The sequence below is a fragment of the Somniosus microcephalus genome, unplaced genomic scaffold (assembly GCF_052327205.1).
Source record: "Somniosus microcephalus isolate GS21.2 unplaced genomic scaffold, FLI_Smic_1.0 scaffold321, whole genome shotgun sequence".
Taxonomy (NCBI): Eukaryota; Metazoa; Chordata; class Chondrichthyes; order Squaliformes; family Somniosidae; genus Somniosus; species Somniosus microcephalus.
Genome location: NW_028225508.1, coordinates 279,140 through 302,557, shown reverse-complemented (window position 1 = coordinate 302,557; position 23,418 = coordinate 279,140). Strand labels below are relative to the sequence as shown.

Genomic DNA, 23,418 nt, shown 5'->3' with positions numbered 1-23,418 from the left:
CTATCCTTAAGTAGATCCTAAGGCTGCTACACAGCCCAGATAAAATCTAGGATTTGGCCACGTACTCCCTCAGCTTCCAGGTTCCTTGTGTGACCTTAGTTTGAAAGTTTTAGGTAATTCAGAGAAAGCAAAATAAATGAGTTTCCCCTGAGCTTGAGATCTCATATAAAGCAACAATGTGCCGCATGCGTTCCTTACCCCTGAAACATGCTCTAGGTTTCTATAATCATACTGTCCTCAAAGAGCTAAACACTTACATTTGATCAACTATAACGCAAGTTCAACCGCAAGAACCAAATCTTATCTTCTTTAACAAATATGCATGTGGTTCTCTTATCAGGTCTAAGTTCTTAAACTTGACATGTAAAATGTTTGATTGTCAAAAATATCAGCTGATAACTATTAAATAACACCTATAGTCCGAGTGTGTCCTTCCACAAGGACGATACAAACGTGATTTTTTTTGATGACCTACATCATTTGACTTTATGGACAGTAGAACTGGTTGGTACAGACCTGTATAAAAGTAGCCAGACATTTCGCAAATCTGACCAACGTCCTGAGAAGTGCCGGACAAGATGAAGTGGCTACTCATTGCACTCGCTTGCATTCAGCTTTCTGAGTGTTTAATCAGGCAGGAAATGATCATTTTATCTGTATCTATGTATCTAAATTTCCATTCTTGTGTAGTGTTTCTTTGTACTGCAGTTTCTCTCTAACAGGATCAGTAGGAGATAGTTTTAAGTTCTCTTTCCTTTTAAACATTTGCACATGAAATATTTCTTCCATCGTCGTCATGTTCCATGAGATAATTCAACGTACATTTATTAACATACCTCTATCTACTAATTATTTACCTGCTTCTGACCATCTCCTTCCAAGCATATTACAGAGATCAATATAGCATCTGCGCTAAATTATCAAAACCGTCCCCAGTCATGTTGAGCCTTATGACTTGCATTTGAGCAACTTAAGCTTTTGATGTTTTCTTGCCCAATCCAAACTTTCTATACTTTACCTTGGAGTAGATTCTGAAAACCTATTAATACAGGATTGCATAATTTTTATAGTACAATCTAAAATAGTCCATCATTTCCTTGTATCCGTGAGTTGCAACCGACGTATGCAACAAGAGGTTGCACCTTTAACATGATAAAATGGGCAATATGGTGTCCTGGCAGTGAGTTCTCGTGGTAATTTTCCTTCGATCATCAGCATCAAAAACAGGTTGACTGTTTATTTTTCTCATTGCTGTTTGAGGGACTTTGCTGTGTGCAGAATGACTTGTGTTTGCTTAACAACAGTGTAATAATTAATAACAGTGATGGCGCTTCACAAACCAATTCACTCCTAGTGAACTGCTTTGGGATATTTCTGAGTAAAGTTCAAAAGCATTACATAAACACAAGGGCCTCGATTTTAACTCCTCCCTCCAGCCTGGCGGAAACTGAGTGGTGGGGGGCTGTTAAAATGGAGCGGAGAACCTACCCACTTCGTTCCCAGCCCAATCTGACCCAATGTCATTTTAAATTGCAGGCGGCAAGGACACCCTCCTGTATCCGCTGGGGTCCTCTTAAAATATGCATATTGGGTCCTGATGACATCATCGGTGCCCCGATCTGCGATTTTAACCTGAGGCCTGAGCCGGGGAGCACTGGTGACTTTCCCGCCAGAACAAACCTGCTGAGGGCTGGATCGAGGGCCAGAAGAGGCCCAGGCAAGGTAAGTTCTTACCTTTCAGTGTAAAGTTTCCATGTGGGCCAGGAGCAGGATTGCTCTTCCGAGCCCCACAAATAAACCTTGAGCCTCCCTTGCCCTGGGCTTCCCCGCCCCTCTTCCCCTGATTGCGACCACCACTGGACCGCCTACCCCCACTCGCCACACCGCCTCACCGCCTCACCATTTAACCGGCTGTCGGAGGACCGTTCCCGCGTGTCCCCGGCCACGGCCTCTTGCTGCCCGAATTCCTGCTCCCGCCTGCTGGCCAGGCAGTGATTCCTGCCGGGTTTGAGCGGCAGTACGAGTCTGAATAAAGAAATGAGCCCGGGGGTTAAAATCTCTCCAGGCCTATGCATGCGGGTTTGTCGTGCTCCCCGGATTCCCCCAGCCCAATTCACCGATCCCTCCACAAGTTAAAATCGAGGCCCCAAGTTCCTTTTCTTTTTTCTTTCTACACCTATTTCAATTAACGTTCAAGCAGCTGCTGTTTTGAAGTAGGTTTTTGTATCTCTGATTGACCTAATTTTGAACCATTGTTACAATGCTAGTCCCGCAATCTGCAGAGTTTAATTAAAAGACTAGGACATGTTGCTCACAACTTTGATTCATCCCCTACTGTGTGTCATGTTTATCTTCACAGAGTTCCCTTGATAAAAGGTAAATCTACCCGTAAGGCTCTTGAAGAACGTGGGTTACTTGGGGAATTTCTGAAGAATCACCCACGCAATCCATACTCCAAATATGCAGGACTCTTCAACAGCCAGTCCCTGGCTTCAGGCGAGCCACTTAGAAACTATTTCGATGTAAGTAATCGCTGTCATTTTTGCTGAGGAACTTTAAGGGCAACTTCACTGATCCCGGTGGAGAGTTGAGGTCGAAGGAAACTTAGAGATCCAATGCTGCAAAGTAGCAGCCCTATCTTCTGAGCACGGTGCACCACTGGGAGTGCAGCATTGGTGAATTTACCCTCAAGTTCCATGTCAGTTGTATTTATTGCAGTAGACCTCCATAGCTTTGCACCGGTTATTGGACGCATGGGGTTAATTTTGACTTTGGGAGGTAATGTAAAACAGGCGATATGGGACTGGCCACCCATTATACACCTCTCCCAATTTTGGCTTCCACTGAAGTCAATGGAAATTAAAATCAGGGCAGCTGAACAATGGGCTGATCTGATTTCCCCCATTATACACTATCGCCCAATGTTATCATTAGCCCCCCACCCCTTGTGTTATTCAAGGAATGTGTTATTAAAGAGTAGATCTCCAGAATCACAGGGCTGGATTTTCATTGAGGAGTCGGGTAGGAGGGGGGATTACAACTTTCAGGGTTGTAGTCCCGCCTCCATCAAGTTCTAGCCAACCCACACGATAATGACTTGATTGACCTTGTTGAGTCCGCCCAGCGGGCTCCGCAGGCCAATTAAAGGCCACCCGGCAACAGGTGACGTCACAGATTGATATTTCATCTGTCAAGACCATTTGACAGATGAAATATCAGCGTTTCACAGCTGTTTGAAGCTGTCAAACACTGACAATCTGTACTCCAAGTTAATTCCTTCCTGTCAGGATGATTTAGAGATCTCCCCGGAACAGAAAGCTGAATGCTGGAACTTTTGACAGATCGCGGCCATTCTGCTTTCTGTGCCGGTGAGATGAGGGACTGCCGAGACCTGAGGGAAGGAAAGCTGTAAAGGTATGTAAATGTAAGTAAAACTTCTATAAACACTTTAAACAGACCAAACACACTTACCTCTGCACTCCTGCACCCATCACTCACCTGAACACCGGACATCTCGACCCCTCCAAGCCCTTCATCCCGACGGCCCGCCTCGGTAAATTGGCATGGTTTGCAGCCATTGGGAATCACACATTTCAACAATGAAAATAGGGATTAGGCTAAAAACTGCCTGTTAACTACCTGTTAACAGGCAGTTAATTGGCACTAATCCCCTTCCCGCCTCGGGGAGGTGGGTCCCAGTGCGGGTCAGGTACCTGCCTCCTTTGAAACTGGCAAGGAGGTGGGTTGGGGGTGGGATGGGTTCGTGCCCCCGATTTCGGGAATTTAACCCCCCACACGCCTCCAATCCCGCCTTCACGGCCCATTGAAAATCCTGCCCTAGATCTCCAGGATCACAGAGTCTAGGTTATGTGACTTGATGGACAATATACTACATTAATATAATTAGAAATTATATTTAGCATTGAAATATTCCTGAAGAAAATAAGAGTAGGTAAGATGTTTTTAATTTCAGCTGCAAGGCATTCTGTTTCTACGAGATAGGTGTGCATTAATCTAGATCTGTAAAATTTTCTCAAGAAAGGAAAATCAATGCAGTTACAACAATTTGCATTTATATAGCACCCCTGATGTAGAAGAACATCTATGAATAATTTTGGGAGCGGGGAAACAGCAAAGATCAAGCAGGGGGTCAAGAAACACAATGGGGCAGCTAAGCCTTTCGGTAGTCTTTGAATGGGGGGAGAGGGGTAGTGAGGTGAAGTAGTTTGTGGAGAGAACATCAGAAAACAGGAGCAAAGTGAGTGAAAGAAGAGTTTTCAGGGCTGATTGTAACTCTTGGCAAGAGGTCGGTGGGAACAGGCGGCGTTCCCGCCTGGGTGGTTTGAGTCGGAGGCCGGATGGATTTGAACTCTAAAGTAGAGCTCGTTCTTCACTCTCTCCAGGAGTGGAGTTTGTGGGCTGGGATATACGACTGGAGAAGATCACTCGGATAAAGTGCAGTGTGACTGAAGGGATTTGAAAATGAGGATGAGGGAGCCAACAAGCTGGGAGGCAGGGTAACAGTGACAAGGACAGGAGTGATGAGCACTCAGGAACTTTGGAGCAAAAACTCGACCACAGAGCGGTGAACTAACTGAAGCTTGTGAAGATTGGAGGAGGGGATGCATTTGAGAAATCGATACCTGAGGTGATGAAGGCATGGATTAGGGATTTTGTACCGATGCGAGAGAGGTAGGGTGAAGTGAGCAACATGAGCAGTCTTGGTGATAACCACTTGGGATAAGAAAGTCTGGTCAAAGCCGACCACAACCCAAATCCAAGACTTGATGGTGCGGCGAGCAGTCACACAAGACAGCAACAGCCTGAAGATGAGAGTGGTGCCAGAGAGATACGTGTTGTTGGTGTACAAGTGAAAACTGATGCTGTGCTTGTAACAACATCTAGGGTTAGGGTTAGGGTTAGGGTTAGTCCAAAACACCCTTTGTTCTCAATCATACAGGTCTTTCTGTTCCTGTGACGAGGTGCACTGGTTTGCAGGGGTGCAGTGTGGGGAGGAAAATCGGGCAAACTCCTATACAGGCACATGCTCCTTCCAACCTAATTTGCTTCTATGAGCTGCGCCTAGACAGTCCAATACACCTGAGCACAGGAACATGAATATCTGCCTCAGTGTGTGTCTATATGCACTGAAATTTAGTACGGTAACACTTGGTAAATTTTAACTTACCTTGTTTGATCTATAAAATATTCTGACAGATGTATTATTTTGGAGCAATCAGCATTGGAACCCCACCACAGAGCTTCACCGTCCTCTTTGATACTGGCTCCTCCAACCTTTGGGTTACATCAGTTTACTGTAACAGCCAAGTATGCAGTAAGTATACGTAAACAGTTATTAGACTTCCCAAGATTTCGTTGGCATTTTCCACTGAGTGATCTGGGCATTGATTGGGAAAGTGTTCCAAGGGCACAATCAATTGATCACCAATTAAAGGACACATAAACTTACAGAAGGTGGCTAAGAGCGTTAAGGGTAAAAGTATTTGGTGGATCCAGACCTTCTGAAAATACAGCCAATTGATTCAATGTGTCAATGTATATGAAAATACATTTGTTAGAGTTGTGAGGCCTGGTGCTTTGTTTCTTCAAAGATTTGACTTACAGAAGCCCACATTTGTCGACAGGGACAGTGGCAGTCGATGTACAAGTGCCACCAGCACAAAACATACTCCTAAAAGTTGATCCCATTTAGCAAATGTAAAACCAATTAGGTCAAACTTTTAATCTATATAGTAATCATCAATGCTGTAAATTAAAGCCATATAACCAACTGACTACTTACGCTAATTAAAACACACACGGTTATGATTTCTGTTCGATGAGTTTGTGAGATAATTGGATAATGGAATTTAATCACATTACTACAGTGTCATGCCAGTTAGGAAGGATGCTTAATAAAAGAAAATAATGCCAGAAAAAGGTGCTCTGGGACAATGTAGTGCACTGGCCTTTCACTCAGAGAATTGGGCTTAAATCCAGCCCATACTGCGTCAGCCATGGCTCAGTTGGTAGCACACTCGTCCTTCTGAGTCAGAAGGTTGTGGGTTCATAGTCCCAATCCAGAGACTTAAACACCAAAATCTAGGCTGACACTCCAGTGCAGTACTGAGGGAGTGCTGCACTGTCAGAGTGTGCCATCTTTCAGGTGAGACGTTAAATCGAGGCCACATTTGCTCTCTCAGGTGGACATAATAAATCCCATGGCACTATTTCAAAGAAGAGCTGGGGAGCTCACCCCGCTGTCCTAACCAATATTTAACCATTATTCAATATCACTAAAACAGATTATCGGGTGATTATCATGTTGCTGATTGTGGGAGCTTGCTGTGCGCAATTTGGCTGCAGTGTATCCTACATTACAACAGTGACTACACTTCAAAAGTACTTCATTGGCTGTAGAGCACTTTGGGACGTCCTGAGGCTGTGAAAGGTGCTATAGAAATACAAGTCTTTCTTTTTTTTTTCGCGTTGATGGGCCAAAGGTCTCCTACATAAAATCAACTTGGGCCGTCGTAACCGAGTTCCTCATGATCATGGGCCCACAGGACATGAACTGTGTCCTACTGTGACACGAACTGGCAATCTGACTCAGAGAAGCCATACGATGGTTGTACGGAGAAACGGAAAATATTACATTGGTGTGTTACAGCAGAGGCCCATTGTTGGGACAGCACAAAGGTAGCTTTCCTCTACATCTAACCCATGCTGTACTTGACCTTGTGAGCTCTTGATGCTACTGCTAGTTGTCTGATATGTAAAGTGGTTCAATAGCCAGCACCAACATCCCTCACCTAAATGAGCGCAAAATTCAACAGAAACAAATGGGGCTACAAATAAAGAATTAGAAAGAATATTTTTGGTAAGATCTATCCTTAACTCAGTAGTGGAATAAAACAACGAAACCATTAAATTAAGTGTTATGAAGCATGTACTATTTTTGCAGTGAACCACAAGAGATATTCACCAAGCAAGTCCTCAACATATCAGACAAGAAACCAACCGCTCTCCATTCGGTATGGTGGAGGCAGTATGGCTGGGGTCCTGGGCTATGACACAGTTACTGTAAGTATAATGTAACTTTTACTAACAACGTTATGACAAAACAATGTCAAAATTCTTAAATTGCCCATTCAAGTCAGAGTTCCCTGAATATTAATATCTCCTACTATCAGATCCAATACATTCTTCAAATGCAGGCATAGAGTATTGGTTAGTTGAATAGATCATGTTGCAACAAGCCAATAGGGGGCTTTGTAATGTTAGAGGCCTCTTCTGCATCACCGATTTCCTTCACCCCACCATTGGTGGCCATGCTTTCTGTTGCCTAGGCCCTAAGCTCAGGAATTCCCTCCCTAAACCTCTCCGCCTCTCTACCTCTCTCTCCCCCTTTAATATGCTCCTTAAAACCTACCTCTTTCACCGAGCATTTGGTCATCTGTCCGAATATCTCCTTATATGGCTCGGTGTGAAATTTTGTCTGATAACGTTCCTGTGAAGCCCCTTGGGAATTTGTACTGCATTAAAGGCGCTATATAAATGTGAATTGCTGTTGTTGTTGGGTGAAGGGCTTCAGCATGGTAACAGGAGTCAATATGTCAATGGGACTTATACTTTTTAGGCTAATTTATAGGTTCATATAAATGAATAGAATTCAATCAAAGATATTTAGAAATGTAGTGTTCCTACTGTCTCATTTTTTAAATTAAAGTCAAGCATTATGACCATTCCTTATCGTTCAGCAGTAACATGTCCTACAACAAAGAACTAAAAATCATTGGCCGTTCACTTTTAATATTTCTGAAATTGCCAATGATACAAAGCTAACGAATGTCGTAGACTCCAAAGCTGAACAGGAAAAACGACAGGAGGATTTCAATATACTTGGAAGTTGCTATCAACAGTGAAAAGAAATATATTCTCAAATCTTCAGGGGTCCGGGTCACAACCTCACCCTGGACCCCAAATGGGGCCAATACGCACTATTGCTGACCTCTGACCAGGTCAGTGAAACCACAGCCAATGATACGCCAGGTTCTTGTGAGGTCAGGAGTGCTCAGGAACAGCTGTGGATTTTCAGAACCCTGTATCAATAAAGCTAGATTGATTCCTGGGATGAGAGGATTGTCCTATGAGGAGAGATTGATTAGATTGGGCCTATACTCTCTGGAGTTTAGAAGAATGAGAGATGATCTCATCGAAACATATAAGACTCTGAGGGGGATTGACAGAGGTTGTTTTCTCTGACGGGAGAGTCTAGAACTAAGGGGCATAGTCTCAAGATAAGGGGTTGGCCATTTAAGACTGAGATGAGGAGGAATTTTTTCACTCAGAGGTTGTGAATCTTTGAAACTCTCTACCTCAAAGGGCTGTGGATGCTGAATTGTTGAGTATATTGAAGGCGCAGTCAGATAGATTTTTGGACTCTAGAGGAATCAAGAGATATGGGGATCTTATTGAATGGCGGAGTGGGCCCAAGGGGTCGTATGGCCTACTCCTGCTCCTAATTCTGATGTTGTGTTCTAAACTGTCAATACTGAATTTTGTTATTTGGTAAAGTATCAGCCCGATGAACAACAAACATTTTGTCGTAACATGTAAGTAATGTGTGAGCTGGATAAGAATGCGCTAATGTGTTTGTTGATGACTCTCAGTACAATAATTCTTCAGAACAAGTGTGATAAATTCATGTAGTGAGACAAGGACTCGAAGAGGAGAGGTATTAGGATTAATAAGAGTACTTTATTAAACGACTGCGAAACAACCAGACAGGCTTGCATCCAGGCATTGCACCTTTGCTGACCTTGACAGGAAGCAAACCTCTGACCTTAACAGGAAGCAAACCTCTGACCTTAGCAGCAGCATTGGCTACAGCACCACCTGGTGGATAACCTTAATCATAACATCCCAGATTACTGTATCCCTCCCCCCTTAAGATTTCAGTATGAATTTCTTAACAAACAACCATTCCTGAGGGTCACATAAGGAGTCTCCATTCATCATGTTCCATACTTGACGAATCTAACAGTTCAGTATCAATCTATCTGGTGGCTTGCGAGCCCTTTGTGAACGTCTAACAGTAAAGTCCCTGCTTGTTTGTGGTGAAGCCACCAGCTGCTCCTGAGCAGTGCTCAGAGTATCTGACTCTGCAACGATGGTTTCCTCTTGACGAATAGGTTCCTGTGGAATTGTCTCTGTCCCTGGTGGTGGCACCACAGATGCACTTTGATAACTGGGGGCAACCCTGTCTTCAGTCATTGCATCTGGAACCTTCATTTCAATTTCCCCTTGTCTGGGAAGTATCTGACCTACATGTCTGCATACTACCCTACCATCTCCCAACATGACCTTCTATGATACTGGACCTGTCATTGAGTCGATGAAGCCAGGAATCCACTTTGGTCCATAACTGATATTCCTGGTAAGGACCGCATCTCCTTCTCCAAAACTTCGGCTCTTTGTTCTTTTGTCATGGTTCTCTTTTTGTTTGTTTTGTCTGTTTTCCATTTTCCTTTTTAGGTCTGGGTGGACAAGGTCAAGAGTGGAGCGTAGTCTATGACCTAATAACATTTCAGCAGGAGAGAGTCCTGTGGTGGATTGAGGTGTTATTCTGTAGCTGAACAGAACCCGTGACACTTTGGCTGCTAAACTCCCTTCTGCACTTTTTTTCATCATCTCCTTAAATGTTTGTATGGCTCTCTCTGCAAGTCCATTCGGGGACGGATGATGTGGAGCCGAGGTCACCTGCACTATGCCATTTTTTCTCAAGAACTCTTTTGTCTCTGTACTCACAAAACAAGTGGCATTGTCACTCACCACGATCTCCGGTAGCCCTTGATTACTGAAACTCCGACGCAGGCAGTCTATAGTATTAGTGGCGGAAGCAGAATTTACAGGATAAACATCCATCCATTTGGAATATGCATCAATGATTATGAGGAACATCTTCCCCATGAATGGACCCGCATAATCTAAGTGCAATCTTCTCCATGGTTTATCTGGCCACTCCCAGGGGTGGAGAGAGCCGCTGCTGGTGCCTTCTGGTGTTCCTGACAAGTGCTGCATGTCTTGACTAGATTTTCTATCTCCTCATCTAGCTTTGGCCACCACAAATAACTCCTAGCCAAGGCTTTCATATGCGAGACCCCAGGATGACACTGATGTAGTTGCTCTAGGGTAGACTGTCGTGCTGGCTGTGGAATAATTACTCGTGCTCCCCACAACACACATCCTGCACACTCAGCTCTGTTTTCCTGACACTGTAGGGTGTGAAGTCAGCCCCTTCCGGATGCTGCGGCCATCCCCATACCACATATTCTTGAACTCTAGACAGTACTGGATCTTTACCTGTCCATGTTCTTACTTGCTCTGCAGTCACAAGTGCCGTGTCAGTGTCCTCCAACATCAAAAATCTGTCCTCTGGAGCTGCACGGATAGGTGTGCCTGGCAGTGGAAGACGGCTCAAGGCATCTGCGTTCCCATGGTACTTGCCCGCCTTGTAGACGATGACATACTCATATGCCCTCAACGTCACTGTCTACCTCTGGATCTGGGGTGACACCATCTGTGGAACTGCTTTCATTTCATTGAAAAGAGAGAGAAGAGGTTTATGATCGGTGCATATGGTGAACTTCCTGCCATATATGTACTTGTGGAACCTCTGTAACCCAAACATTACTGCTAACCCCTCTTTGTCTAACTGGGAATAGTTTTTATCCGCTGGTGTTAGAGTTCGGGACATAAACCCTATTGGTCTTTCAGTTCCATCTTCCATGCAGTGTGAAAGAACTGCCCCCACCCCGTAAGGTGAAGCATCACAAGAGAGAATGATGTCTTTCTCTGCATTGTAGTGAACCAGCACATCCGACAACAGCATCAGTTTCTTGGACTGTTCAAATGAAACCCCCTGCTCCTCTCCCCACTGCTACTGTGTCTCCTTGTGCAGTAGTTTGTGAAGAGGTGCTAACACAGTTGACAAGTTTGGTAAAAACCTGTTATAATAGTTCAGCAGTCCCAGGTAAGCTTTTAACTCAGCCACATTTGTAGGAGCAGGGGCGTCCTGCAGTGCTTGTACCTTCTCCTTGAGTGGATGGAGCCCGGTGGTGTCCACTCTGTGTCCCAGGAACACTGCCTCATTCCCCAGGAAAGTGCACTTACTCCTCTTGAGCCGGAACCCTACCCTCTCCAATCTCTGTAGTACGTCTCTCAGAGTGCTCAGATGCTCCTTCACGGTTCTTCCCGTCACCAGAATGTCATCCAGATAGATGGAAACATGTGGAATCCCTTGCAGTACAACTTCGATTGTCCTCTGGAAGATAGCTGGACTAGATGAGACACCAAACGGTAAGCGGTTATATGTAAACAAGCCCTTGTGTGTATTTATGGTGACATACTTCTTTGATTTGTCATCCAGTGTAATCTGCAAGTAGGCATGACTCATATCCAACTTTGTGAATTTCTTTCCTCCAGTCAGGTTTGCAAAGAGATCCTCTGTTTTGGGAATCGGATACTGCTCTAGTTTGGACACCCGATTGACTGTCAATTTATAGTCTCCACAGAGTCTTACCGAATTGTCCGGTTTTAAAACAGATACTATGGGAGCTGCCCATTCCGAACATTTCACTGGCTCCAGTATGTTCTCTCTCAATAGACGGTCAAGCTCAGCCTCTACCTTTGGCTTCATGGCATAAGGCACAGGTCATTGTTTAAAAAACCTTGGCGGTGCCTCCTTGTCTACATCAATCTTAGTTGGGGGGCCATTAAATGTGCCACGTTCCTCCTTGAACACATTCTCATGTTCACTCAACACTTCTTGCAAAGTCAACTGTTTGCCCGCATCTATTTGATGTACTGCTCCCCAGTCTAATTTAAGTTCTTTTATCCAGCCCCGACCTAACAGGTTTGGTCCGGTACCCGATACTATAACTACAGGTAGCTGTTCCACTGTGTCCCTGTGTTGCACAGTTACATTAGCTGTACCTAATGTCACTACTCGTTCACCTGTATATGTTTTAAGATTCAGGGAGCAAGGCTTTAACTCTGGAACTTTTGCATGGTTCCACAATTTTGAGTACTCTGCCTTGTTCATTATGGACACGCCGCACCCTGTATCCACTTCAAAGTTCACCTTAGAGTCATTTACTGTCAGTTGCAATGTGATAGGAGCCACTTTTGGAATGTTCTCTAACATGCCATACATTATGAACATGTCCTCTTCTTCCTCAGCTTCCCCGGTGATGTGGTGTGCTCCATGTTTTTTCACTTCTCTCCCTTGGTTTTGCTGTCCTCCCCCTTTTGGTTTGGATTCCTCCACAGGTGATTTCGCCCTGCAAGCTCATTTTATTTGTCCTTGTTTCCCACACTTGTAGCACTTTTCCTCCAGAAACCGGCATTCACTCACCAGGTGATCACCCTTGCATCTATAACATGCCTTCACATGCTCACGTTATGGTTTCTGACGCATGTTCAACCTGTGCACAACAACCTGACCTGCAACTTGTGTAGCATTAGCCCTGTCTGAACCCTGTATTTCTTTTACATCTCGGTTCGCTGTCTCTAAGGCTTGAGCAAGTTCCAATGCTTTTTCATAAGTAAGCCCAGTCTCGGATAATAATCTGCACTGCATTCAGTCATCCATTATTCCGCAAACTAGCCTATCTCTCAGCATTTCCTTCAGGTTGTTCCCATAATTGCAATCTTGTGCTAATTTACGCAACACCGCTACATAGTCCATTACCTCTCTTCCTATTTCCTGTTCCTTGAATTAAACTTGAACCGCTGTACAATCGCACTAGGCTTAGGGTTGAAATGTTCTTTTAGCAAGGCCACTAATTCAACAAATGATTTGTCTCCAGGCTTTTCAGGACTGAGCAGATTCTTCATCAAACTGTAGGTTTGGCTTCCCACTGAACTAAGCAGAATGGCTTTCCTTTTTCCGGCATCATTTATTTCATTTGCTTCGAAAAAATAACCCAACACTTCACAGTATTCCTCCCAGGTTTGTGCTTGACTATCAAAAGCGGAAACCGTTCCTACCATGGTAGCCATGCTCTCTTCCAGCTGGTAGCTAACCATAGCTCCTAATTCTGTTGTTTAAACATCCTGGCAGACTTTTCTTCTTTATTCAGAGTCCTTTAGTTACCTCATCGCCAAATGTGATAAATCCATGTAGTGAGACAAGGAGTCAAAGAGGAGAGGTATTAGGATTAATAAGAGTACTTTATTAAATGACTGCGAAACAACCAGGCAGGCTTGCATCCAGGCATTGCACCTTTGCTGACCTTGACAGGAAGCAAACCTCTGACCTTAACAGGAAGCAAATCTCTGACGTTAGCAGCAGCATTGGCTACAGCACCACCTGGTGGATAACTTTAATCATAAAATCACAGATTACTATAACAAGTTAGCTTTTTTCTTTTGTCTAGGTATCGAACATAGCTATCAGTCAGCAGGAATTTGGTTTAAGTGAGTCTGAACCTGGGAATTCATTCTACTACGCTTCGTTTGATGGAATTCTCGGATTGGCCTATCCAAGCATTGCAGCATCAAGTGCCACACCTGTGTTTGATAACATGATGTCTGATGACCTGGTGGAACAGGACATGTTTGCTTTTTACCTGAGCAGGTCGGTTTTCTTACCTTCTTATACTTACATCTCCATAGTTCCCTGCTTAAAATAGTGTATTTACTTAAGGCCACCACAGAACCTTCTTTCTTTAAAGCCGATGGGCCTTTTCTCGCCCTTCCTTGTGTTTGTTCTCTCACCTGGATGAACTGTTTTCATGTCAGGTGACCTCTCCACCTTCTAGCAAAGTCCGAAGCACATCCAACTGGATCCCAATGGATAAATTCAACTCCTTTAGATTTTTTAATTGATTTATCGATCCAAGATGGGAAATTGGATAATTGCAATCTCTTTCAGGGATTATGGAAAGAACAACATTTCATTCCAACCAGCACAGTGAGGATCAAGTTTTCTTTTCTTATTTATTTCGCAAAATATTGGCTTGGGTCTAATTTCCACTGGTTAATGAAGCCACATTGGGCCAGCCAGTAAAACATATTGTTAATCAGGAATATCTGAATCTCTGTTTATGCTCATTTCAATAACATTCTGGTTAAATTGTTTTACAGAGAGGCTGGTCAGTCCGGAAGTGAAGTGGTATTTGGTGGATATGATGAAAACCACTTTACAGGTCAAGTTAACTGGGTGCCCGTCACTCACCAAACTTACTGGCAGATCAGCTTGGACAGGTAAATGACTGACCCATTTCACAATTGGCACGCATTCTGTAAGAATCAAGTTGCACTCAACATTGCAAGTGTAAATATTAAATACAATGGGGTAGCAGTTGCGTTAGTGTGATAATACTGCAACGCCTTTCAATGATCAGGAATAAACACAGGGAACGAGCTAACTCAAGGATAGCTTCCAGGTCACAATTGAACCATTGTTTAAGTCCAGCCTGAGCAAACAGAGGCTCAATCCATCTAAGGGTAAAGTTATTGCAGACCATTGCTCGCCGAGAGCACACACTCGGAGTACTTGGAGAATCATGTGCCAAGAATCCATCCTGCATGATTTGCTGTCCATTAAAACTGACTGATTAAAAGTAATGAACGAGAAATAGGGCCAGCTGCTCATTAGACGTGCGAGAGTACAAATTGGACCTCGTTGCACCTGTTTTAACAGAGGTAAAATGGGCACAACAGGCCATTCTCAGGGGCCAACGTCCCATGCCCATAGGATGCCTGGAAAATGTCTGACCCAATATTGGAATATTTAAATTTAGATTCACCTCTTTGGTTCAGCTCTGCTTGTGTTTTTCACAAATATCGTACTTTCAGGGTTAACAACAACAACTTGCATTTATATAGCGCCTTTAATGTAGTAATGTGTCCCAAGGTGCTTTACAGGAGCTTTATCAAACAGAATTTGACATCAAACCACATGTGGACGTATTCGGGCAGATGACCAAAAGCTTGGTCAAAAAGGTATGTTTTAAGGAGCGCCTTAAAGAAGGAGAGAGAGAGTTAGAGAGGCGGAGAGGTTTAGGGAGGGAAAGAATTCAATCAACTGTAACCACCTTTTCCTCTTTCAGAGTGACAATCAATGGGCAGGTTGTGGGCTGCAGTGAGGGCTGTCAGGCAATTGTTGATACTGGTACTCCTCTGCTCACTGGTCCCCGTGGACCCATCAGCAAGATCCAGCAATACATTGGTGCGACAGAAGGAAACTATGGCGAGGTAAGCCTCTATGGTACTGATCAGACTTTACAATGAACCAAAGGAGGTTGCAGTTATATATTTTTCATTTTGTAGTATTTATAAGGTGATGCTTTATTTAAGAGTTTTGTTCTTAAAAAATTAAAAAGCGAACTGAATCAATCAGTAGCGTATATTGTCATTTCTCTTCTGCTATTGCTCTGTATTACAGAACACCCTTTAGAAGCACTTGTTTCTGACTTTCCTAGCTAGCTGCAAGATCCAAAAGAATCTCAGGAATCAAGCTTAGCTCCCATCAAAATGACTAAATTTAAGGCCTGTTAAACCAGGAGTCTATGGGGCTTCCACTGCCCTCCCACTGTAAGTCAGGTGGAAGAGCGCCTGTAGGGCTACAAATTAGGCTGGTCCCGCCTTTGGGTTAGGGTTTCCCAGGGGTCTTGCGAAGGGTGGAGCTTACACCAGCTCCAAACAAGACTACTGATGTAGGAGGGCTGGAGATTCTCAATGCTGGGAGTTCCTGTGTGCCAGGTAAACCCAGCCTCTCAAAGGCCCAACGGATCATCAATGCCGGGACACCTGGTGAAACCAGGCTGCTAAATGGTGGATGTGAGTCCCACCGAGGGAACTGGGTTGCAGCCTGCACCCCCAAAGAAAGGGTAAAAATATATTTTTTAAATTTGACCCCCTTACGAAGGGGGCCAGTGGAGGCATTTTAACTCTCATCTTGTGGGGTGTTCCCCCAACAGTTTTTCTTCCACAAGCCCAGCAATCAACAGCCATTTTTACAGCCTCTGGGGGCAGGTAGATGGCCTCCATACACTCTTAGGTTGCAGGGAACCTCCCCACATACCTCGGAATATCCACCGGGATCAATGACGCAGGTTCCTCGCGGGACCATCTTGGCACTTGTGCTGGAATGTAGCCACAGCTGCTTTTAAACGTGACCAACTGTACATCCAATGATTACATCATTGATTTTATTATTTAACAAGTATTTCCTGCAATGCTTCTCTGAGAACATTCGACTGACGACCATTATTAAATACTTCACCCTTTTTACAGTACTTAATCAACTGCAACAATCTGTCCAACATGCCCGATGTGGTCTACACAATCAATGGAATTGACTATCCCCTTTCTCCATCTGAATACACAGTCAAGGTATGTTTTTGTTTTAATTCGATAAATCTGACTTTGAATGGTTTGACTATGTTCTCTGACTTCAGTATCCAGTAAGATTGCTTCTCAGTTAACTGTAAGATAAGAAAATGAGCAGAAAATTAATGAAAATGTACAAAGTGGTAAGATTGAGTAACTACACTACATTTAGTTTAAAAATGAACTTCCATATCAATTAATAAAGCAAGAGAAGATGTTAATGTTTTATTTATTCATTCTTTGGATATGGGCGTCACTATCAAGGCCAGCATATATTGCCTATCCCAAGTTGCTCTTGAGAAGGTGGTGGTGAGCCAACTTCATGAATCGCTGCTGTCCGTGAGGTGAACATACACCCACAATTCTGTTAGGAAAGAAGTTCCAAGATTTTGACCCAGCAACAATGAAGGAATGGTGATATATGTCCATGTCCAAATGGTATGTGACTTGTAAGGAACTTGGAAGTGATGGTGTTCCATGGACCAAAAAACATAGAAACATAGAAGATAGGAGCAGGAGTAGATCATTCAGCCCCTCGAGCCTGCTCTGCCATTTAATGAGATCATGGCTGATCATCCAAATTCAGTACCCTGTCCCTGCTTTCTCCCCATATCCCTTGATCCCTTTAGCCTTAAGAAAAATATCTAACTCCTTCTTGAATATATTTAATAAGTTGGCCTCAACTGCCTTCTGTGGTAGAGAATTCCACAGGTTCACCACTCTCTGGGTGAAGAAATTCCTCCTCATCTCAGTCCTAAATGGCTTACCCCTTATCTTTAGACTGTGACCCCTGGTTGTGGATTCCCCCGCCATTGGGAACATCCTTCCTGCATCTAGTCTGTCTAGTCCTGTTAGAATTTTATAAGTTTCAATGAGATCCCCTCTCATTCTTCTAAACTCCAGCGAGTATAAGCCCAGTCAACCCAATCTCTCCTCATACGTCATTCCTACCATCTCAGGTATCAGTCTGGTGAATCTTCGCTGCACTCCCTCTATGGCAAGAACATCCTTCCTCAGATAAGGCGACCAAAACTGCACACAATACTCAAGGTGTGGTCTCACCAAGGCCCTGTACAACTGCAGCAAGACATCCTTGCTCCTGCACTCGAATCCTCTCGCTACGAAGGGCAACATACCATTTGCCTTCTTAACCGCCTGCTGCACTTGCATGCTTACCTTCAGCGACTGGTGCACAAGGACACCCAGGTCTCGTTGCACTTCCCCTTCTCCCAATCTATTGAGTTCAGATAATTATCTGTCTTCCTGTTTTTGCCACCAAAGTGGATAACCTCGCATTTATCCACATTATACTGCATCTGCCATGTATCTGCCTAATCACCTAACCTGTCCAAATCATACTGGAGTTTCTCAGCATCCTCCTCACAGCACACACGCCCACCCAGCTTTGTGCTGTCTGCATACTTGGAGATATTGCATCTAGTTCCCTCGTCTAGATCATTAATATATATTGTGAATAGCTGGGGCCCTGGCAACGATCCCTGCGGTACCCCACTAGTCACTGCCTGCCACTCAGAAAAAGACCCATTTATTCCAACTCTTTGCTTCCTGTCTGCCAACCAGTTCTCTATCCGAGTTAGTATCTTACCCGCAATCCAATATGCTTTAAATTTCATGCTAATCTCTTATGCGGGATCTTATCGAAAGCCTTCTGAAAGTCAAAATACACCACCTCCACTAGTTCTCCCTTATCTATTCTACCAGTTACATCCTCAAAAAATTCCAGTAGATTAGTCAAGCACGATTTACCTTTTGTAAATCCATGTTGACTTTGTCCGATTCTGTCACTGTTTTCCAACTGCTCTGCTATTACATCTTTTATAATGGACTCTAGCATTTTCCCCACTGCCGATGTCGATGCCGATAATTCCCCGTTTTCTCTCTACCACCTTTTTTGAATAGTGGGGTGACATTAGTCACCCTCCAATCCATGGAAACTGTTTTGGAAGATGACTAGCAATGCATCTACAATTTCTAGGGCCACTTCCTTAAGTACCCTAGGATGTAGACTATCAGACCCTGGGGATTTATCGGCCTTTAATCCCGTCAATTTCCCTAACACCATTTCTCTACAAATACTGATTTCATTTAGTTCCTCCCTCTCATTCGACCCTATGTTGCCCGACATCTCTGGGAGGTTATTTGTGTCCTCCTTTGTGAAGACAGAACCAAAGTATGTATTTAATTGGTATGTCATTTCTTTGTTCCCCATTATAAATTCCCCTGATCCTGACTGCAAGGGACCTAAGCTTGACTTCACCAATCTTTTTCTCTTCACATATCTGTAGAAGCTTTTACAGTCAGTTTTTATGTTCCCACAAGCTTACTCTCATACTCTATTTCCCCCCCCTTAATTAATCCCTTTGCCTTCCTTTGCTGAATCCTAAACTGCTCCCAATCCTCAGGTTTGCTGCTTTTTCTGGCCAATTTATATGTCCTCTCCTTGGATCTTGTGCTATCCCTAATTTCCCTTGTTAGCCACGGTTGAGTCACCTTCTTTGTTTTATTTTTATGCCAAACAGGGATGAACAAATTCTAATCCTCGACATATTGGTCCAGGAAACCATCCCGTATACACGCCAGGAATTCCTCCTTCACAGTATTGTTACTAATTTGGTTAACCCAATCTATATGTAGATTAAAGTCACCCATGATAATCCCTGTGCCCTTATTGCACGCATCTCTAATTTCCCATTTAGCGCCATCCCCAACCTCAGCATTACTGTTTGGGGGTCTGTATACAACTCCCACTAACATTTTCTGCCCCTTGGTATTTCTCAGCTCTACTCATACGGATTCCACATCATCAGAGCAATAGTCTTCCTTAAAATTGTGTTAATCTCCTCTTTAACCAGCAATGTTACCCCACCTCCTTTTCCTATTTGCCTGTCTTTCTTGAATATTGAATACCCCTGGTTGAGTTCCCAACCTTGGTCACCCTGGAGCCATGTTTCCATAATTCCCATCATATCATATCCATTTACATCTATTTGTGCAGCTAATTCATAAGAACATAAGAACATAAGAACATAAGAAATAGGAGCAGGAGTAGGCCAATTGGCCCCTCGAGCCTGCTCCGCCATTCAATAAGATCATGGCTGATCTGATCCGAACCGCCAATCTACTATCACAGAACCATCTCCTGAATCTAACAGAATTAGACACATGAAATAGGAGCAGGATCAGGCTACACGGCCCCTGGGCCCGCTCCGCTACCCACAGGGCCATGACCGATCCGAACCTAGACTCATGTCCAAATTCCTGCCCGCTCCCCGTAACCCTTTATTCCCTTTACTTCTAGGAAACTGTCTATTTCTGTTTTAAATTTATGTAATGATGTAGCTTCTACAGCTTTTTGGGGCAGCATATTCCATGGACCTACCACCCTCTGAGTGAAGTAGTTCCTCCTCATCTCAGTTTTGAAAGAGCAGCCCCTTATTCTAAGACTATGCCCCCTAGTTCTAGTTTCACCCATCATCGGGAACATCCTCCCCGCATCCACCCGATCCAACCCCTTCACAATCTTATATGTTTCAATAAGATCGCCTCTCATTCTTCCTAACTCCAATGAGTAGAGTCCCAATCTACTCAACCTCTCCTCATATGTCCATCCCCTCATCCCCGGGATTAACTGAGTGAACCTTCTTTGTACTGACTCGAGAGCAAGTATGTCTTTTCTTAAGTATGGACACCAAAACTGTATGCAGTATTCCAGGTGCGGTCTCACCAATACCTTGTACAACTGAAGCAATACCTCCCTATTTTTATATTCTATCCCCCTAGCAATGAAAGCCAACATTCCATTGGCCTTCTTAATCACTTGCTGCACCTGCATACTAACCTTTTGAGTTTCGTGCACCAGGACCCCCAGATCCCTTTGTACTTCAGTACATTCCAGTTTCTTGTCATTAAGATAATAACTTGCTCTACGATTTTTCCTGCTGAAGTGCATAACCTCACACTTTGCAGTATTGTATTCCATCTGCCAAATCTCTGCCCACTTACTTAGCCTGTCTATATCCCCTTGCAGGTGTTTTATGTCCTCCTCACTCACTACTTTCCCTCCCATCTTAGTATCATCTGCAAACTTTGATATGTTACACTCGGTCCCCTCCTCCAAATCGTTAATATAGATTGTAAAGAGTTGGGGACCCAGCACTGACCCCTGTGGAACACCACTAGTTACTGATTGCCAGTCCGAGAATGAACCATTTATCCCAACTCTCTGCCTTCTGTTAGATAGCCAATCCTCTATCCATGTCAGAATATTACCCCCAATCCCGTGATTTTTTTTATCTTAAGCAATAATCTTTTGTGTGGCACCTTGTCAAATGCCTTTTGGAAGTCTAAATACACTACGTCTACTGGTTCCCCTTTATCCACCCTATATGTTACTTCCTCATAGAATTCCAGCAAATTTGTCAAACATGACTTCCCCTTCATAAAACCATGCTGACTTTGTCCTATTAAATTATGATTATCCAAATGTCCTGTTACTGTCTCCTTAATAATGGACTCCAATATTTTACCTACCACAGATGTTAGGCTAACCGGTCTTTAGTTTCCAGCCTTCTGTCTACTGCCCTTTTTAAATAAGGGCGTTACATTAGCAGTTTTCCTTATTACGAATGCTCCTCACATTAAGACACAAAGCCTTCAGGTTTGTTTTTTTAACACTCTTAGACATTTTAGAATTATTATTTACTGTGGCCATTTTTGATTTAAACCCTTGATTTATCTGACTGCCACTTTTGCTTTTCTCCTTCCTGTCTTTTGCTTCTATCCTCGTTTCCCTTTCCTCTGTCTCCCTGCACAGGTTCCCAAACCCCTGCCATTTTAGTTTAAACCCTCCCCAACAGCACTAGCAAACACTCCCCCTAGGACATCAGTCCGGGTCCTGCCCAGTTGTAAAATGTCCAGTTTGTACTGGTCCCACCTCCCCCAGAACCGGTTCCAATGTCCCAGGAATTTGAATCCCTCCCCCTTGCACCTGCTGCTCTCGTCCTTCTAGGTGGTGGAGGATTCGGGATTGGGAGGTGCTGTTGAAGCAATGTTGGTGAGTTGCTGCAGTGCATCCTGTAGATAGTACACACCGCAGCCCGGGTGTGCCGGTGATGGAGGGAGTGGGTGTTTAAGGTGCTGGATGGCCTGTCGATCATGTGGAATGCTTTGTTCTGGATGCTGTCGAACTTCTTGAGTGTTGTCAGTACTGCACCCATGAATGTGTAATGTAGAATAGTGTCTGTGTCACATCGGTGGACCGATTGAGAGACTGATGGACCAAAGAATTTACATTTTTGTGAATTTTGTGATTTAACATAGCATAGTGATCACTAAAGAGGAAAACATGGAAATTCTTTTCATTTTTTATTAATATACACACCGAAGAATCAGAATTGGCAACAAAGTAGTTCTAGGGAACTGACTCTCACACTTTGCATTTCTTCCAGGAGCAAGATGGCTGCTTAAGTGGATTTGAAGGATTTGATCTTCCATCCTCTTCTGGAGAACTCTGGATTCTGGGAGATGTCTTCATTGGGCCATACTATTCCATCTTTGACAGAGGAAACAACCGAATGGCCTTTGCCCAAGCTGTCTAATTTGATCATCCAAGTTTTCATTTATTCATTTAAGGCACATTCAGATCCCATTTTGAAGCTTTGCTCAATCATCCGCAATGATTGAAGCACTGGACCATAAGGTAACAAGAATTCAAATAAAACCCTGGTGAGCCTCTGGTTAAAGAGTACTCAAGCTCATCTGATTTTGCATGAGATGCAGCAAAGAAAAATCCCTAGAATAAAGTCAATGAACTGAAATCTTTTAATTAAATTGGACCAAACTGACCTACAAATCCAATGAATGGCTCATCAAAATGTGCTTTAAATTGATAATCTTGCAAAGTCAACCTTGGATGACAAACTGCTTTGTAGATGCACTGCAATATTGTTTTCTCCTTTCTCTTGCCTTGAACCCTAATTGAAGACCTGCCTGAACATTGGACTGAACCTTTCACTGCTATGTGCAATTGATTGTATGAGCGATGGTCCATTCCAGAGTCAAAAGACATCTCCATTTTAGGTATTTGCCTCTGTGGTGAATCCAGACTTGTGGGTGGAAAGCACACTGTATGGTGTTAGTAAAACACATGAATGTGTTTGTATGAAATTACTCTGTCCATTATGAACAGATGTGTTAATCACTCTTAAAGCAGCAGATAAAGGATCTTCACGCGAGCACATGGCGGGGACTTTCCACCTGCGCGGCTTGGGTGGTAGATTGGCGTACGGCATTGCCCTTCGCTATAGAACCTGCCCGATTTGCAGAAATGGCGGGCGGGAGTTTACCCGCCCAGAGAGTGAAGGTGACAATTATCCCCATTGTGTTTGTTACTAATATCACGCAGCGTGATTTCACCTTGTTGGTGTATGTCAGGTATTTTCTGTCTTTTTTGGAGGGAACTTTCATTTCTTTATTACAGCAGCTCAGCAAAAGCAAAAAGACAATAAACTTAGAAGTATTGCAAACATTTTTTCTGTTGTTTCTCTTTTTTTAGCTCTGATTGTGGGTTGGGATGTGGGCTGCACCGCACTTCAGTTACAAACTCATTAGCCCTCGGGCCTCATCTGAATAATCTGAGCAAGCTGTCAACGACTGTCTCGCCCTCATTTACATACGTATGGGGCTTACTGCCTGTCTCAGGCAGACACCAGGGACGACCGCGAAATGGCTTGTCCCAAGTTTGGGTGGGATGTTTTTCCAGCCCTCCTTGGGGCCCAGGACATTGGTCCCCAAAATTGGGCCTCATTGCATCCACTTTATGGGCATAAAATAGGCGCAACACGGCCCATATTCTAACCCCAGAAGTCCAAAGTCACCCAAAGCATGCTAGACTTACCATCTCATGTCTCAAATTAAAAGACAGAAAGGGAAGACTTGCATTTATACAGCAGCTTTCACGACCTCTGGACGTAACAAAGCGCTTCACAGCCAATGAAG

General features: G+C 43.8%; 1 protein-coding gene across 1 annotated transcript; it reads left to right on the top strand.

The window, feature by feature from the left end:
- Positions 1-578: 578 nt before the first annotated feature.
- Positions 579-22,667, top strand: LOC147081878 (pepsin A-like). Its single transcript, XM_085980627.1, has 9 exons — positions 579-634; positions 2,360-2,522; positions 5,218-5,335; positions 6,965-7,083; positions 13,443-13,642; positions 14,152-14,271; positions 15,120-15,264; positions 16,306-16,404; positions 21,837-22,667. The coding sequence occupies exons 1-9, from the start codon at positions 579-581 to the stop codon at positions 22,017-22,019; spliced, it is 1,203 nt and encodes a 400-aa protein (XP_085836753.1). The 3' UTR covers positions 22,020-22,667.
- Positions 22,668-23,418: the final 751 nt, after the last annotated feature.